This window comes from Malus sylvestris, chromosome 15 (genome assembly GCF_916048215.2).
Source record: "Malus sylvestris chromosome 15, drMalSylv7.2, whole genome shotgun sequence".
In the NCBI taxonomy this organism is placed as follows: Eukaryota; Viridiplantae; Streptophyta; class Magnoliopsida; order Rosales; family Rosaceae; genus Malus; species Malus sylvestris.
The window spans coordinates 31,087,550-31,105,780 of record NC_062274.1 but is presented as its reverse complement, the minus strand read 5'-3'; the positions used below and the strand labels follow the sequence as shown (position 1 = coordinate 31,105,780).

General features: G+C 38.5%; 1 protein-coding gene, 1 non-coding gene and 1 pseudogene across 2 annotated transcripts; 1 reads left to right on the top strand and 2 right to left on the bottom strand.

Moving 5' to 3' along the window:
- Positions 1 to 264: 264 nt before the first annotated feature.
- On the bottom strand, positions 265 to 346 carry TRNAS-GCU (transfer RNA serine (anticodon GCU)). The gene has a single exon. It is a non-coding gene; the product is annotated as a tRNA-Ser (tRNA).
- A 10,597-nt stretch (positions 347 to 10,943) lies between these two features.
- On the top strand, positions 10,944 to 12,824 carry LOC126603602 (uncharacterized). The gene is made up of 6 exons (XM_050270516.1): positions 10,944 to 11,383; positions 11,461 to 11,502; positions 11,607 to 11,722; positions 11,876 to 11,981; positions 12,319 to 12,372; positions 12,475 to 12,824. The coding sequence occupies exons 1-6, from the start codon at positions 11,057 to 11,059 to the stop codon at positions 12,631 to 12,633; spliced, it is 804 nt and encodes a 267-aa protein (XP_050126473.1). The 5' UTR covers positions 10,944 to 11,056; the 3' UTR covers positions 12,634 to 12,824.
- A 2,261-nt stretch (positions 12,825 to 15,085) lies between these two features.
- Positions 15,086 to 16,597, bottom strand: LOC126602915 (uncharacterized; annotated as a pseudogene).
- Positions 16,598 to 18,231: the final 1,634 nt, after the last annotated feature.

Genomic DNA, 18,231 nt, shown 5'->3' with positions numbered 1-18,231 from the left:
AGCTTCCAAAGGGACTGCCGTTGTGGAGTTTTAGGCTGCAACATTTTGCGCTCCGGAGGCGCAGCTGGTTCCCTGGCTGTACCACAATGCACTGCCTTAAGTGCAAGGCTGTTCGATATTGGTTCATTTTCCTTTTAAAAGTCATAATTTTTCTTGCTTGGTTTGTAGATTTTCACAAAACTATACAATTATATGTGTGGCATTCATACTATATTTCACAACAAAAAAAGATATAATATATAGAATTTAACAAAAAAATAATAACGTCGCCTGAGAGGTTTGAACTCTCGCGGGGAAACCCCATATGCTTAGCAAGCACACGCCTTAACCACTCGGCCAAAGCGACATTTCATAGTGATTAAGGAGCAAGTGGTCATTAATCACCAATTTTCTACTTTAAAATAAATTAGGCCTCGTTTGGCACATCGTATAAGACACCGAATTGTACTATATAATACGAAACAGGTGTTTGGTGAATTTTGGACTAAATAAGCACCGGATTATTAATCCGGCCCCACCATTTTTATACCCCTTATGCCCGCTAGCTTATCCCATCCAATACCTTGGTATTATTTAGTCGGGTTCACGAACTTCACGCTAAAGCAAAAACAACTGCTCCAACCATCTTGACATCTGCTTCTACGTATCAGGAACTCCTTCTCAACTAAGGTATTCCTTCTCTCCCTCTTTCTCCATCCCCACCTCCGATTACCATCAAGCAGATTTTGAATGGAAAACAAGAGGTGGCAAATCGAATCCAAGTCACACCGTTCATGTTGTGGAGAGACATTATCTGGATTTTTGGCTTAATTGTTATTTGATTTTGATGATGTTCAATGATTAAACTCAAAACTAGAAAAGATTTCATCTGGGTTTTGGTTTCAATGGATTAAAAACTCAAAACTGGGTTTTTTTTATTTCACCTGTGTTTTTGGCTGCACTGACTCCCTTGTAAAGCATGGACATGGACATGGACTTTCTACTTGCTGGGTGAGCAAGCTCCGATCAATAATTTGGAGATTTGCTTCTGCAAATTTGATTGGTTGGTGGATGAAAGAAAAGGAAGACGATGATGGTGACGAAAGAATTGATGGTTTTTTTATTTGCTTTTTGTTTTTTTTTTGTTTTTTTTATTTTGGATTGTGAACTTTTATTTTTAAAAACACATTTGTAATTATTATTTTTTGATTATCAATTTAAAAATATTGTTAACAAGTACCAAACACAGTATAAATAATACGGTTATTAATCCGACATTCACCAAGTGCCCGACTAATTAGTCAGTACTATATGATGACTATTTATCCTATCCGACTGAAATAGTCAGTACAGTCCAAGCTGCCAAACGAGGCCTTATTTCCTTAATTACCTTGTCCTCATGATATCAAAACAAAATACTTACCATTTTTTGTTTCACAATTATTGTCGAACAAATATGGGTAATCATTTTTGTTGGTGAGTCTTGTGAGGTGGCGACTAATGTGGAAAAGAGATCTAGAGCGTGGAGAAGGGCAAGCAAAGACGGAGAAGGGAGGTGGTGGAAGTAATCCAAAATTGAAAATTCTGCAGAAGTGATGGAAGTAATCCAATTTTGACAGAAGTGATGGAAGTAATCCAAAATTCAAAATTCTCATTTATAAATTTATGAATTTTTTAGGGAATTATTATTTATTATTAGTAAATCCAAAATTCTTATTTATAAATTTATAATTTTTCTACTTTATCTTTATTTAAAGATTATTTATAATTTATTTAGGGAATTATTATTAGCAATCCAAAATTCTTATTTTATACTCCAAACTTTTTATATTTAAAAAATATATACACTTATGAATAGTGCAAAATGATATTTTTAGAGTACTAATAATAATTCTCAGTTTTTATTTATATGAAAACTTTTATATGTGTGGAACAAATTGACAATTATATTAAATAGTAATATGCTCATGAGAAACGGTCAGCTTGGTTGATTTATAAAAAATGATTAAATAATCTCAAAATCAAATAACATTTTCTAAAATGATCTTTTGACAATGATAAAGAGACTAAGGGGGTGTTTGTCTACCTTCTTTAGCTTTCACTAGACTGGTTTGGATTAAAAATTAGTGCAATTCGTGTTTGTTCACTGGCGGGACTAAGTTTAATGGGACAAAGGAGGACTTGCCTCGACTAAATCCCTCACTATGAGGTCTTAGTGTGGCCCCCCCAAAACAAAAAGATTGCTAGTCCCGTCTCCTTCGTTTGCAAGTAGCGTCCCGTGATTGCTATCACCCAGAATCTGAGTTCGACCTTAACCTATGGCAATGGAAGTTACACAAAGAAAGAGAAAGGGAGAGAGAGAGAGAGAGAGAGAGAGAGAGAGAGAGAGAGAGAGAGAGATAGGGAGGGAGAGAAAGAATAGGGAATTTCAATATTTTTCATTCATGACTGTTGCCTCCAAAATCGAGAGGTTATAACAAACACACCAAGCATGTGAGTGCTGACTCAACAATACAGACAAAACATGTTAAAAATATCCCCTAAACTTACTAAAATACTACTAAATCCCAACTTATTACATTCCCATACTAAAACTACTTTGTCCCATTTGCATTTTCGTCTTATTCCTTGTGATCAAGGCAATCACATAATTGGATCATAACAATGCCCTCCCCTTCAAGAACCAAAATCTGGGAATCTTGAATGGAACTCATCAAAGTCTTCCCAAGTAGCCTCAGTTGCTTCCTTGCCAGGCCATTGCATTAACAATTGGACTCCAGCTGACTTGCCCTTCTCATAAACCCTCTGAGATATAATTCCTTCAGGTACATACTGTGCTAACCCATCTTCCAAAGGGTGAGGTAACATTGGCTACACTGCAACTTCAGTTCCCACTTGCTTCTTAAGGAAACTCACATGGAACACTAGGTGAATTTTGATGCTCACCAGTTGTTTAAGTTTATAAGCCACTTCTCCAATTTTCTCAAGCACTTCGTAAGGACCATAGTATCTAGGTTGCAGCTTATGATAACGATGTGGTGCCAATGATTGTAACTGATAAGGGACCAACTTGAAGTAGACCAATTCACTAACTCCAAATTGCCTTTCGAATCGTTTTTTGTCAACCTGTACCTTTATGCGATTCTAAGCTAATTTCAGGTTGGATTTAAGCACAGTTAGCTTTTTATCCCTGTCAATTAAACTTTGTTCAACTGAATCAACTCGAGTAGTTCCCAACTCATAGGTTGCCAAATGGGGAGGTAGATAGCCGTAGACCAGTTCAAAAGAAGTAGTTTTAGAAGCTATGTGGTAGGAGGTGTTGAAACACCATTCTGCCCAAGCAAGCCACTTAACCCAGTTTCGAGGTTGCCCCTCCCCAAAAAGCATATGAGATAAGTCTTTAGGCACATATTGAGCACCTCAGTTTAGCCATCACTTTGGGGGTGATACCCTGAACTCATACACAGTTTAGAATTCTGCAATGTGAAAAATTTTCTCCAAAAGACACTCAAGAAGATGGGGTCTCTGTCACTCACTATAGTCTAAGGCATACCATGCAACTTAAAGATATGGTCCACAAACAACTGGGCAATACCAACAGCACTGTAAGGATGAGAGAGTGCCACAAAGTGTGCATACTTGGATAAACGATCATAAAGCACCATGATCACTGATTTACCTTTGCAAAGAGGTAATCCAACTATAAAGTCCATGCTTATATCATTTCAGACTTTAGTGGGAATGGTTAGAGGCTGCAATAAACCTGCTGGATAAGTGGTTTCATACTTATTTTGTTGGCAAATGTGGCAATTAGAGATAAATTGCTTAACATCTCTCTTCATGCCCTGCCAATAAAATTGGTTCTCCAACTTATGATAGCTTTTCAAAACCCTTTGATGACCACCAGCAAAAGTGGAGTGGAACTCAGCCAAGAGCCTACTTTTCCATTTAGAATCTGAACTCAATACTATTCTTCGCTTGTATCACAAAAAAACCAGTCACAAAAGAGAATTTGGCAAGTAGAGAGCTACCAGTGGTAGAATTCCTACTATCCAAACACTTCTCAAGTTCTCTGAATAACCCACTCATCATGCTCATTGTACATTTGAATGTCATCTAACCAACCTTCATAGGGATAAGAGATAGAAAAATACTTCAATAAGGAAATGGTACTCAAGTCCTCACTTGTAGAAACTGTTGGAAATGTGCCCTAAAGCCAATCATGTGATGATACTTTACGGACATTTCACATGTTAAACTAATCCAGTTTAACATATAAAGGGCATAAATTATTGTTTGAGCCGTCTCATATAAATGTTATATGCTTAAACGATAAAGTCCAAGGAATATGTGATTGGGAGAATGTAATCTAATAAAGTTAGATTCATGAGACCATTCTTTCGTAGACACATCCTAAACGTTCCTGATCATAGGATTGCCAATTGGGCGTTGACAGTCCGTTAAGATCAGTACGTACTATGTCTTCTCTCAGGGAGAGTGATTAGTCTCTAGTTATTGGTGTGTGTGACATCAAGACAAGTACGGTAGGTGCTCAATAGAGAATGAGTTCACTGAACGTGATCAACGAAGAGTTCTTATATTCCATGTCACATGAGAACTCATGGTTGGGATAATGCAAAGTAGTCCTTTGACCTGAGGCATCACAGTTGTCTTGTGGTTAAGTCCTTGATCTTTGATTATGTCAAAGTCACCCCCTCGGGGTGTCCACGGCATCGTTGGGGTTAAGCCACTTAGCTATGGAGACAAGTGAATGCGCAACAAGGGATCTCTAACCTTCAAACAGTTGAGGGAGAATACTCTATGATATGATTTGGAATCTCTGGCCAGAGTATGAATGAGATTAGGGAATGCGTTCCAAATCACATTCAAGGAAATCATATAAGCACACGAATCACATTGGATAGTAGACATGAATAAATAAACTATCATACCAAACAATGTGGTCAAGAGTATTAGATTAGAGAAGGACCGTATTGCATTTGTAATCCCAAACTGAATAGGTTCTCTATCCTCTTCTGATTAGCTTGGGTAACCATGATATGCTGCTAGGTGTCACTCATGGTTTGTGGAAGCCCTAAACGTGTGTAATCACTAAAGGGAGAATTGAAAATAGTTTCAATTCACAATCGATGTAAAATGGTTTTAATCGCCCACTACCTCGCTAAAAGGAACCTAATGGATCGCACACCATAAAAGGTGGAGATTGAAGATTAAACGGAAATGAGTAAGAATGATTAAATGGTTTAATCATTTAATTATGGCAAGGATTAATTAATATGTTAATTAATCAAACGAATAAGTTCGTTAAAGACTTCGGGATAGTTTTGGACCTTAAGGCCCAATGGGCTTCGAACGTCAAGCCCATTAACTTAAGTTGTATGACAATTTAATGAATGAAGATTCATTAAAGCCCAAAAGCCCAAAATCCCCTAAATGGCCGGCCATGATGAAATGAATTAGGGTTTTGGTTGTTTAGGTCACTTAAAGAAGTGACTATATAAATGATTTTATAGCCAAATATTCATAAAGTGTTAAAAGGGTTTATTTTGGGGGAAAATTGGTGAGAATTGTCTCTCCATTTTCTCTCTAAAGAGGCCAACACCTTGGAGGGTACATCTAGCAATCCTACTACTCCAAGGTCACTCATTTCTTCTACAATCAAACCTTGGTGAAAAGACTTAGAGGTTCCCTATTTTGGGAACTTGGAGAAACCTATTTTTCCATCCAAATCCATGGATCTAAGAAGCAAGGAATGAAGGCCCTATCTCTTTGGGTGATTAGCCTTTGCTTATGCAAAGAGGAATCTACAAAGGTAATAATTTCAACTCACTTTGTTTTGAGTTGATTATTGGTTCACCAATCTACTAGGCTTTGAATTTCATGGTAATGTTTTGTTTTTGAGTGCATGCAAGCATGATTCCGCCTTTAATTGTTAATTGCATGCTATATGATGTTGCTCAAATGAACATGTTTTTCAAAATAAATCCTTCAGAAACTTCATGCATTCTGGACAAGGCATTTGCTACCATATTCTCATGTCTAGCCTTCTAGTATATCTCATAATTGAACCCTAAGAGCTTGGAGACCCACTTTTGTTGGAAGGGGTGTTGGCTCTTTAACTTAAGAAGTATTTGAGACTATGGTGGTCAATCTTGATCACAAAGTGCCTGCCTTGGAGATAATTCTGCCATTTTTTAACTGTATAAACAATTGCAATTAACTCCCTCTCATAGGCAAACAAGGCTTGGTTTCTTGGTCCTAAAGTCTGGCTAGCAAATGCAATTGGCCTCTTATCTTGTTGTAGCACAACACCTATTCCCTCTCCTGAGGCATCACACTCAATCTCAAAAGTTTTAGTGAAGTTTGTAGGGCTAACACTTGTGAAAAGGCCATGGTAAGCTTGAACTTTTCAAAAGCTGCAGTGGCTTCACAATTCCATTGAAATCCATCATTCTTTGTGAGGTTATACAAGGGTTGACAGATAGTACTATAGCCAGGTATGAACTTACTGTAGTAACCTATCAATCCAAGGAACCCCCTTAATTGCTTGACTGTCTATGGTTTAGGCCATTCCTTGATTGCTTGTAATTTAGCTAGATCAACTTCAACCCCATTACTAGAGACTATATGCCCCAAATATTTAACTCTTCTTTGGCCCATATAACATTTAGATTTCTTGAGATATAGTTAGTTGAGTTACAAAATATGGAAAACAGTATTGAGATGTTGCATATGTTCCTCCCAACTTTTATAAGCAAATCATCAAAGAAGACCAACACAAATTTTCTGAAGTAAGGCCAACACGTGTCATTCATCAAGCTCTGAAAGGTTGCAGGAGCATTAGTAAGGCCGAAAAGCATCACTAAGAACTCATAGTGACCTTCATGAGTCCTGAAAGTTGTTTTAGGCACATTATCAGGGTGCATTAGAATACGGTGGTATCCAGATCTAAGATCAAGCTTAGAGAAATAGGTAGCACCATAAAGCTCATCAAGTAGGTCATCGATCAAAGGAATATGATATTTATACTTGATTGTCAATGTATTGAGTTCTCTATAATCAATACACACGGACCAGGTTCCTTCATTTTTCTTCACTAAAAGGACATGAAATGAAAAGGGGATGTGACTTGGTTGAATGAGCCCTGCAGCAAGCAATTCTTGGATAGCCTTCTCGATTTCAGTCTTTTGCAATAGACCATAATGATAAGGCATGTTGGGAGGTTTAGCACCAGGCACCAATGGAATATGATGATCATGCATCTTTGAAGAGGGTAGCTGAGAGGGTAACCCAAACAAGTCTTCAAAGTCTACAATGAGAAGTTGCAAATCTTGTAGTTGAGATGGTACTAAATCACTTATTTCTCCATTTGGATCTTCAATAGAATACAGAAAGAGACCCAAGTGTGAGTTGAATATCCAAGTGGTGGAGGGACACTTCATGAATAAGTGGTTCCACATGAGGATTATGATACAACTTATAACGCTGCCGATTCTTTGTGAACTCCATTGTCAACAATTGGAAATCCCAAAGGACAATGCTGATTGTAGAAGACCATTGAACCCCCAATATAACATTACATCCTCATAGAGGAAGGGAATAAAGGTCCACTTCACACTCATACCCTCCCAAAGACAGAGAAGAAGACCTACAATAGCCAGAACTTTTCACCTTTCCCCTATCTGCAATCATAACTTCAAAAAATTGAGTAGAATGAGCTAGTTGCCCCACTGCCTTAAAAGCTTTGAATCTATGAAATTGTGGGAATTACCAGAGTCCAACAAAATCCTAACAGATTTTCCATTCACCGAGCCATTAACCTTCATTATGTAAACAGATTGCCTAGCACTAGTACCATAAAAGGCATACTCACTCAATTCCATGGATTGTAACTCAGGGTTAGGTTCACCAACACATTCCTCAAACAGTCCAGGATCAAGTTCATCAATCACAAGTAACTGTTTAAGACCACATTTGTGACCCTTAGTCCATTTATCTGAGCAAAATCAACATTCCCTTCTCTCGCTTTAGTTGAATCTCAACGAGACTTAATTTCTTAATAGGCAAGGCTCCTGTTCTAGGTACAATGTGAGGATTAGTCCCTATAGGTTGAGGCTTAGGGTTCATGGTAGCTATATTAGACCTCTTCTAAAAAATCTTGGTATCCAATTGCACTGCTATAACTATAGCACCGTGCATAATTTCAGGCTTAAGAAGTTTCACATCGAATTTCAATTTACGTTTAAGGCCTCCCAAGAAACAGCTCTTCAGGTGAATCGGACCTAAATCACTAGTTCGATTAGCTAACCTCATGAAATTAGCTATATAATCTTTTAGTGTACCTGTTTGGCGGAGCTTGAACAACAATTTAGCATTTTCACCAAATTTAAATGGACCAAATTCTTGATAAAATGCTCTGGTGAAATCCTCACATCGTGGTATGGTGTGCGCATAGTCCATCCATTTGAACCATGGCATCGTTTCCTCCTCAAGGTGGAATGAGGTCATTAGGACTCGGTGATTGTCCTGCGTGTTGTAGAACAAGAATAACTGGTCGACCTTGTAGATCCAGGCTAACAGATCATCACCGTCAAGGAAATGAGGGAAATCCACACAGGGAGTCCAAGATTGGAGAAGAGTATAACCTCCCGTAGTCTAATTCAGACTTCGTGGTAGTTGAATCAGATCTAGCTCATGCGGTGGGAATGGATCAGGGAAAATCACAGCGGAAGAGCTCTCACCCTCTAGGCAAAATGAGAGTTCACGGTGAAACTGCCCGAAATACATCGAAAGATAATTATCCAAATGGACAGGTAGTTTGGACTCCAGGACCTCGGAGACGGTAGTCTAAACATACGAGTTCACCGCCTCAGCAACGACGGAGTGGATAGAGGTAATGAGGGCCTCCAGAGCTGAAACATGAGCATCCATGGGTGTCGCGTGAGCAATAACGGGTCGGCGGGGCATACACACAGGAAGCGAACCAAGAGAAATTGGGTGATACCAATGTTAGCACTCAGAATATGGGTTCGACGTTAACCTATGGCAATGGAAGTTACACAGAGAAAGAGAGAGAGAAGAAGGAATTTCAATATTTTTCATTCATAATCGTTGCCTCCAAAATCGAAAGGTTATAACAAACTCACCAAGCAAGTGAGTGCTAACTCAACAATACAAACAAAACATATTAAAACTATCCTCTCAACTTACTAAAATACTACTAAATCCCAACTTATTACATTCCCATACTAAAACTACTTTTTCCCATTTGCATTTTCGCCTCCTTCCTTGTGATCAAAGCAATCACAGAATTGGATCAGAACAGTGACCCGGATGAGTAGCATTAACCCTTCTTCTCCAATGACCAAACAAGAAACGGTTGTCGCGAATCTCCATCATCCCGCAAACCTAGCGCCTTTTTGGCACTTGGGTCGACCCGAACGACGGCAAAGACAGGTCTTTTGCTATCTCTGCTCCACTTTGCCCCTCCCATCTCCTTCTTCCTCACTTCCAACAACCAGAAAATCCAGAAAAATTTGAACCCAAACAAAAAAAGAAATTGTGGGATGAGCTTGAATCAACGATGAGATTGATGTGGAGCATAAACCCCAGAAAACATAAAAATCCCTGATCGCAAACTTTTTTTTATCTTTCACCTTCGAGCCAATTACATAGGAAAATGGTGTCAATTATGAAGATATACAATCGATTATGAAGCTGTGAGAGGAAATGAAAAGGTTGAGAGGGTGGGGGAGGAGGAGTTGGATGGAAAGGAAAATGAAAGAGATGGAGAAAAAGGAGGAGAGATAGTTTGACCAAAGAAAAGGGAGAGACGGAGAGAGTTTTTTCTCCAGAAAAAAAATATTGTTATCTACTTTTAGTCGGAGACTACACCAAATGCTTCATTAAGTCCAATTTAATCTATTCTAATCTAATCCAGCTTAGTTCTTAAAACTAATTGGGTAAACTGTCGGTTTACCCCCTGAACTTTCACCTCACTTTCGATTTCCCCCCTGAACTTTTCTATTGGAAAATTAAGGACTCAAACTAATTTTTTTAGCCAATTTGCCCCTTACTGTTAGTTTTTCATATATTCCATCCATATTTCCGTTAAGTGAGACCATGTGCATAACATGTGAGGATAGTTAAGTCATTTCAATTTAAAAATGATTAAAAACTGAAAATAAATAATAATAATAATTTTTCCTCTATTTTTTCCCGCTAATTCCTATCCTCAATTTTAATTTTCCCTCTCATTCCTATGCATGAGAAATAACATATGGTGTTATTGTCTTCATAAGTAGCTAAGTTAATCTTTTTTTTGAAGCATGTACTACCATTTTTATTTTCTCTAACAAATTAATAATTTGACAAATGCTCATGGTGTTATTGTCTCCAAAGCAGTGCATTAATATAAGAAACATGTCCATAAAAAAGACTAGGTTTTCTTATATTAATGCACTGCTTTGGAGACAATAGCACCATTAGCATTTGTCAAATTATTAATTTGTTAGAGAAAATAAAAATGGTAGACAATAACACCATATGTCATTTCTCATGCATAGGAATGAGAGGGAAAAATAAAATCGAGGATAGGAATTAGCGGGAAAAAATAGAGGGAAAGTTTTGTTTTTTTTATTATTTTCAGTTTTTTAATCATTTTTAAGAGTGAAATAACTTAACTACCCTCATATGTTGTGACATGATCTCACTTAACGGAAATATGGATGGAATATATGAAAAACTAACGGTAGGGGGCAAATTGGCTAAAAAAATTAGTTTGAGTCCTTAATTTTCCAATGGAAAAGTTCAGGGGGGAAATCGAAAGTGAAGTGAAAGTTCAGGAGGTAAACCGACAGTTTACTCAAACTAATTCAGTCTGAGATAATTCGAAAAAATAAACGAACCAATAGAACATGGTCATGAAGATAAAGGAAGGAAAAGATTAGGCGCCAAGCGAAACGACACCGTGCGTTAATGGTTTCCATCACAACCCAGAAGGTCCAATACACATTAGCACAAGAAGAAAGCGGTGTTTGGGTTTTGTGTGAGACAAATGCCAGTAGCAGCGATAACGCCACGTAATTTCAATCTCAGTTTCCAGAAATACTACCAGAAGGTAGCGCCGACCAAGCTCCACCAAGGCATTCGAATCTTGGTTTCAATTGCAGGAGTAGGCTGCTGCGTCGCCACCGGAGCCAATAAAGCCATGGTCACCACCGCCGCCGCAACCAGCAGCAATAGCAACAGGAGTGGTGGAGGCGGCGCGTATACGGGCATCAAGGAGATAGTGAGATTCGAAAAAGAGATCAAGAAGAGCAAATTCATCGCCGTCGCTGGTCCCATCTCCGACGAACAATCCGCTCAATCGTTCCTATCCCAGGTACGCTAATTCTACTTTTGTTCTTTGATTTCATCACAAAAGGAAAAACCGTGGCAAATGAAGTTTTGGTGGTTTAGGTACGAGAGCAACGCGCTACTCACAATTGTTGGGCGTACAAGGTTAGGGTTTGGGTTTTGAAATCGTCCATTTCTTTTTCTTTTGCTTGTTATTTGGTAATCTGTTTGTATTGTTTTTTTAATTAATCAAATCAGGTACCGATCAGGTTGGAGATCAATTCCGGTCTAATGATGACGGTGAACCTTCCGGAACGGCCGGAAAACCAATCCATTCTGCTATTGAATCTTCAGGAATTGACAGAGTTATGGTGGTTGTCATCAGGTAACTGCATTTCTTTCTTCAATGAAATGCATTCGCTTCCGTTTGTTTTACAAATTTATTCTTAAAAGTGTGCACTTTGTTCTCTGTTGTCTGCTTTACGCTTATTGCTACTGCTCTATGCATTGATTGTTGTATTTGATTTTATTTTTATAGATATTTTGGTGGTATTAAATTGGGAACTGGAGGACTCGTCAGGGCTTACGGAGGAGTTGCCTCTGAATGCTTGAAAAATGCCCCAACTTGTCTTGTGAAATCAAAGGTATTAGCTCCTTTTTCTTTTATGCAAGATGTCCTGTTTAATTACTGCTTCAGAAAGCAACGGGACCGGGAAAGGAAAGAACTTCCCTATACTCGTCCATTCTTGGTCGCAATCTACTCTATCAGTATCATAAAATGAATGTGGGTTTTATTCCTTTGCCTCATATTTGGGACTCAGTAGACTTTCACTTCAAAACCTTGGGACCAAAGCTCACAAATGTCTGAATAAGTTTCAATTAATTTGAGTTAAGTCCGTATTATTTTTGCCCCATAAATAATTTCATTTTCTGTATCATTAGAACGTTTAATTATATGATCTTATCCCTTCTCTCATCCAGGTAAGAATGGGGGTCGAGGTTCCCTTTGATCTTTTGGGCATTCTATACCATCAGGTGAGCTGGTTTGGATGCACTATGATAACTCTCCCTTTTGCATTTAGATGGTCAAATTTTTGAAGTGTCTCCATATCTGATATTATGATGCGATGTTTACAGCTACAATCTTTTCACGTTGAAGACATCAAGCAAGATTATGAGACCGGTAAAGATGGTATCACCATGGTTACTTACCAAGTTGATTTTGACCGTATTGAGAAATTGGAGGAAGCTATCAAAAACAATTGTAGCCGAGAATTAGTGTTCTATAAGCACTGAAACAGTGGCTTAGCTGGTATAGACATTTCACAGTGAAGCATTTTGAGACTGGGACGTACATTTTGGAAGCAATCATTAGCAACAGTTAAGAAGAGTGTACAGAAAAAAATCTAAAACATCTGCAGCTTTGTTTGGGAAATTTATTGATTAAATTAGTTGGAATTAATGCAATATTAACTTAAATCTTGAAAGCCGATTGTTCACCTGACGTGTTGTCTATAGGACAGTAAGAAATGCTCCATGCTTGTTCTATGGAAATGGGTGCAAGTTTAGAGTTTAGCACTGAAATACTCTTTTATGTTGTCTATTGCATTGTGGTGTTCTTGGATCAGTTGTGTCAAGTCTAGGTTGATATTTATAGCTGTTCAACGACAGGTCGATTCCATTTCAGAAGATGGATGTTGTCAAACTTTCTGCTGTTTTGCTTCTTGGTCTGTTGGGTAGCGTATTTGATGATATGCTTAGTAAGGTGGTCAATTCAAATGATTGAATCATTGAAGGCGATGGTATTTGGAGTCAGATATACGGCTGTTATGCTACTTGGTGAGAAATTGGCAGCACTTGTCTGTCGACTTCAGTTAAAGCTCGTATAAGCCATCTCTTTTTGTCTTGGATTACCATGCTTCCTTTGTCATTGATAAATCGGACTGTTGCATAATTGAAAACAGAAAATAGGAGTAACTGGAGAAAGACAATTGCGCTTGAGATGCCGAAAACCACCAGAATAAAAATGTTTCAAGAATAGCCGAATAACAGAGTACGTAGCGCCACAAAGTATCGCGGTTAAATGACTACAATCCATGCGTATGCTATGAATGTCTCTGATCCGATCATAATCGTATATTATTACTCGTCAAAGAAAGAAAAAGAATGGAAAAGCGCTAATCCGTTTTATTTTCATGATTAATAAGTCAAAATCTGTACAATAACCAACAAATGCTATGATTATTAGCGCTTTTAATTTCAACCCTGATTAGGATTTTAATTACCATACGTAGAATCCGACTTCTCTAATTACATTGTTTTAAACTTTACACACTAAACCTTAACTGAAAACGCTTAACCAGTAAACTTCAATTGAACCGTCTTGTTTTGGTCTCAGTCCCAACCAAATCTTTGGTATTAAAATGAACAGAATCGCTTAATAACACGGTTAAGTCAATCTTCTCCTACATTAAGATCATTTGACTGATGTTCCAGTTTGTTGAGATAGGAGTCTCAATATATTATTTAGGAAGCTAGTGAGCACGTTTCCACCATTACCAATCAGCTTACAATTATAATTTTTTTTTAGTACAACGATATATTTTATGGTGAGGGGGGAAATTCGGCTAAGGCTCATAATAGGCAACCTAATTTGGTATTGAATTAGCCATCCAAGAGATTTAGACTTAAGATCTCTCACTTACAAATTGAGAAGAATACTACTATACCGTATTACTAAATGGCCTTACAATTATAATCAACCTTCACATTTTAAGCTTTTAAATCTTCATATAAAATTCCACAAAATATACTAACATAAAAGATATCTCTAACCCCCTCACTCATGACTCATCCATAAATATTCAAAATGAGGAAAAATTTTAGAAGGAGAATAATTTACAAGAAATGGATTTACCATCATATGACGTCTCCATCCAAAATTGAAATGTCATGCGGTGATGATATTGTATTATTGAAACAAAATGTCATGATGACGGTAAATTTGTTTCATATAAATATATGAAACAATATGAAAAAGAAGAAGATTATGGAGACAGAGAAGTATGAAGAAGAAATATGAGAGAGAGTGATGAAGAAGAAAGAGGGGAGAGAGAAGAAGAAGGAAAGGTAGGAAGGAAGAGAGAGAGGAAAGGAGGAGGAGCCTATGCGGAGAGGAGAGCGAAAATAACGAGGAAGAAAAAGGAGTACAAAAAAAAAAGTACAAATAAGGAGACAGAGATCCATTGTTAAACAAAATTTGGTCTCTTTCCAAAATTTAATAAAATACATTAATTATTTTGGATCACAAAAAAATTCCAAGCTCTTTTTTTCATTGTTTATTGGCCAAAACATTTCATCAAGATTCCCAGTATAAAACCAAATCATTTCAGTACTCAAAGGTACTGTTTGGTATGCGGATGAGATGGGACAGGACGGAACGGAGATTCTGTTCTATGTTTGGTACCCGTTGGATGGAATTGAACTAAAATATTAAATGATTAATTTACCCTTGTTCCGTCTGTTGTTTGGTACAATGTTTATGAGTGAGACGGGACAAAACATATTATTATTTTGTTTTTTGAACACATATATGCTTATCTATGATATATTTTTTACATTAGCACATGACTTACATTAGCACATGATTGAAGATATGTTATGCCATGAATTCTCTCTTGTATAACAATACCATGATTAGCTTCAACATGGTTGAAGCTTATCGGATCAATGATGTGAAGAGGCAACATTCAAACAATATGTATAGTATAAGTGTAAAAATTATGAGTCTCTATTTTCCGGAAGTAGGCTTCCATACATGTCTACGTGACTACGTCTCAGTAGTCTTCAAACAATTAAAAACAATTACAACAATCATCTCAACAAATTATCATCAAATAATAAAAGACAATTACAACAACTACCATCTTAACCAGTTTTCAAGCCCTCCTTCCTCTCCACTCATCATATATTTCTCTTGCAATCCCTCCATTGAGTCCACGTTCTGACTTAGCCCCCACAGAGATTCTGCAGTATTTTTATCTCCCTCTTAATCTGCATTTCGAACCAAACACCGACACTTCAGGAAAAAAAATCATGATAGGATTTCACTCAAACTCTTCCAACACACTATCCTCATTCATTAGGTATCTAACAAATGAAAGAACACTAACCACTCTAGGAAACTTAATTCTATGAAAACACCAGCCGTATACAAGTACAGAATTCGCGATTACATGAAATATAAGTCCGGCATATATGATAACAAGAATGAAACAAATAGAATTACCCAACTGATAAGAACAACAAAATGTCTATCTTTTTCACATGAGAAGGTAAAAGCAATGTAATTCAGAACTTACCTTCTTTTTAACAGGTTTGAGAATCTTGATAATACATTTTTCGTTATCGGTACAGTGAACGCCTTCAAACACTTCACTATACTTTCCTCTCCCAACCTTCTTCACCACCTCGTAATCACCCTGCTCCCTGTACATTAATCTCAATTAATTCAAAAAAGCAAAAGCATTTATCCATCAAAATTCAATTTTCCCACCAGCCCAAACCAGATTTTCCTCCATTTTCTCACAATCCAAGCAAGAACAAGAGAATTTCATCAGTTTATTACCCCCATTAGACAGTGAGGGACTCGTAGTCCCAGTAGTCCTTGGTTCGGATCACGTTGACATCGGCGTAAGCCCTAGCCTTGGAGGCGGCGCCTGGACGGCGAATCGATTTATAGATCTTCTGCACCAGGGTTTCATGATAAGGATGAAGCGGCCTCGGGGGGCGGTGAAATGTCGTATGGCGGTGAGGGAGAGGAGTTGCTAAGGATGCAATGCAGCGGACGAGAGGCGGTGGGGACGGGTGGTAGTGGTGGGAGGAGAAGGAGAGAGGAGACGGCGGAGGGTGGGGGCGCGCGAGGAAGAGAGAGAAGGCTACGGGTGAAAGTGGCTTCGTGCTGCTGCCTGCTGGCTGGGTGCAGTCGGCGGCTATAGGAGAGGATGAGGATGATGAGGAAGGCTTTGGGAAAAGAAAGGCAGCAACAGAGAATGGATTTGGGTTTGTTTTAGATGGTGTAAATATTGAAAAATATAAGGGGCAATTTTGTGTTTCATAGAAGTGGAACCAATCTTTTCAGGGATGAGGTGGAACGAAAATTCAGCCAAAAGACATTCCATGAGACAGCTGGTTCTACTGTTTTTAACGTACCAAACGTGAAACGGAACGTCTTGTCCCGTTGCGTTCCGTCCTTTCTCATGTATCAAACGGTACCAAAAGAGAAGATTGGATTGAGAGCCTCAACTGTTGTTCATCTGTGATCCGTGACTCATGTTTTGGCATTTATGTTTCTGCCAAATAAGGCCTCAATGCATAGCATGGTTTCATAGCCTCCTGCCAAATAGTGCCCCTTCCTCTTTAATTATATACACAGCTCATTCGACACACAAAGTGAAAACACCCAATACATCTCTGACCTCTCACATTGCAATTTGCAACCATAGAAAAATAAGTAACAACAACAACAACAACAAAGCCTTTTCCCACTAAGTGGGGTCGGCTATATGAATCCTAGAACGCCATTGCGCTCATTTGTGTCATGTCCTCCGTTAGATCCAAGTACTCAAGTCTTTTCTTAGGGTCTCTTCCAAAGTTTTCCTAGGTCTTCCTCTACTCCTTCGGCCCCGAACCTCTGTCCCGTAGTCACATTTTCGAACCGGAGCGTCAGTAGGCCTTCTTTGCACATGTCCAAACCACCGGAACCGATTTTCTCTCATATTTCCTTCAATTTTGGCTACTCCTACTTTACCTCGGATATCCTAATTCCCAATCTTATCCTTTCTCGTGTGCCCATACATCCCACGAAGCATCCTCATCTCCGCTACACTCATTTTGTGTACGTTGATGCTTCACCGCCCAACATTCTGTGCCATACAACATCGCTGGCCTTATTGCCGTCCTATAAAATTTTCCCTTGAGCTTCAGTGGCCTACGACGGTCACACAACACGCCGGATGCACTCTTACACTTCATCCATCCAGCTTGTATTCTATGGTTGAGATCTCCATCTAATTCTCCGTTCTCTTGCAAGATAGATCCTAGGTAGCGAAAACGGTCACTTTTTGTGATCTTCGCTAGATTGCTCCGGTCATTAGTGTGGATAAGTATATAAATGGATAGAGATAGGAAAGCAAACACAAGATGTACGTGGTTCACCCAGATTGGCTACGTCCACAGAATAGAGGAGTTCTCATTAATTGTGAAGGGTTTACACAAGTACATAGGTTCAAGCTCTCCTTTAGTGAGTACAAGTGAATGATTTAGTACAAATGACATTAGGAAATATTGTGGGAGAATGATCTCGTAGCCACGAAACTTCTAAGTACCGGAGTGTGGTATCGTCTTGACTTGCCTTATCTGTCTCATAGGTAGATATGACATCTTCTCTGGAAGTACTCTTCCTCCATCCAGGGGTGGTATCTGTAACTGGTGGAGATGCACAAGGTAATGTATCAATTTCACTTGAAGCTTACTTGTAGTTTCATGCTTAGTCAAGCGAGATACAAACCATGTAGTAGGAGTCCCCCAAGTCGCCGAGCTGGGGGATCTGCTGAAAGAGGTGACAGACAAGGTAAGCAATCAGAGCTCCGGCTGATTGTTCACATTCTCCCTATCTTGCAGGCAGCATGAAGGATAAAGAGAAGAAAAATGAGAAGAGATGATATGGGATACTTTTGCTTTTAAAGAAGTAACTTTCCACAGGCTTATTCTTGAACTGGGCTGGAGGGTTTTCTGGTTTCCTCCAGAGTATAAGGCCGACTGAAGAATTTGAGGGTCAAAACAAGTCCATCACATCTAGAGTACGTTCGACCCTGCTGATATGGGATACTTTTG

Bases quoted from the DNA above. Each gene is read 5' to 3' on its own strand.
- LOC126603602 (XM_050270516.1), top strand. From the start codon at position 11,057: ATGCCAGTAGCAGCGATAACGCCACGTAATTTCAATCTCAGTTTCCAG. The intron at 11,503-11,606 runs GTTAGGGTTTGG...GGTACCGATCAG, and splicing joins ACAATTGTTGGGCGTACAAG to GTTGGAGATCAATTCCGGTC. The intron at 11,723-11,875 runs GTAACTGCATTT...TTATTTTTATAG, and splicing joins GTTATGGTGGTTGTCATCAG to ATATTTTGGTGGTATTAAAT.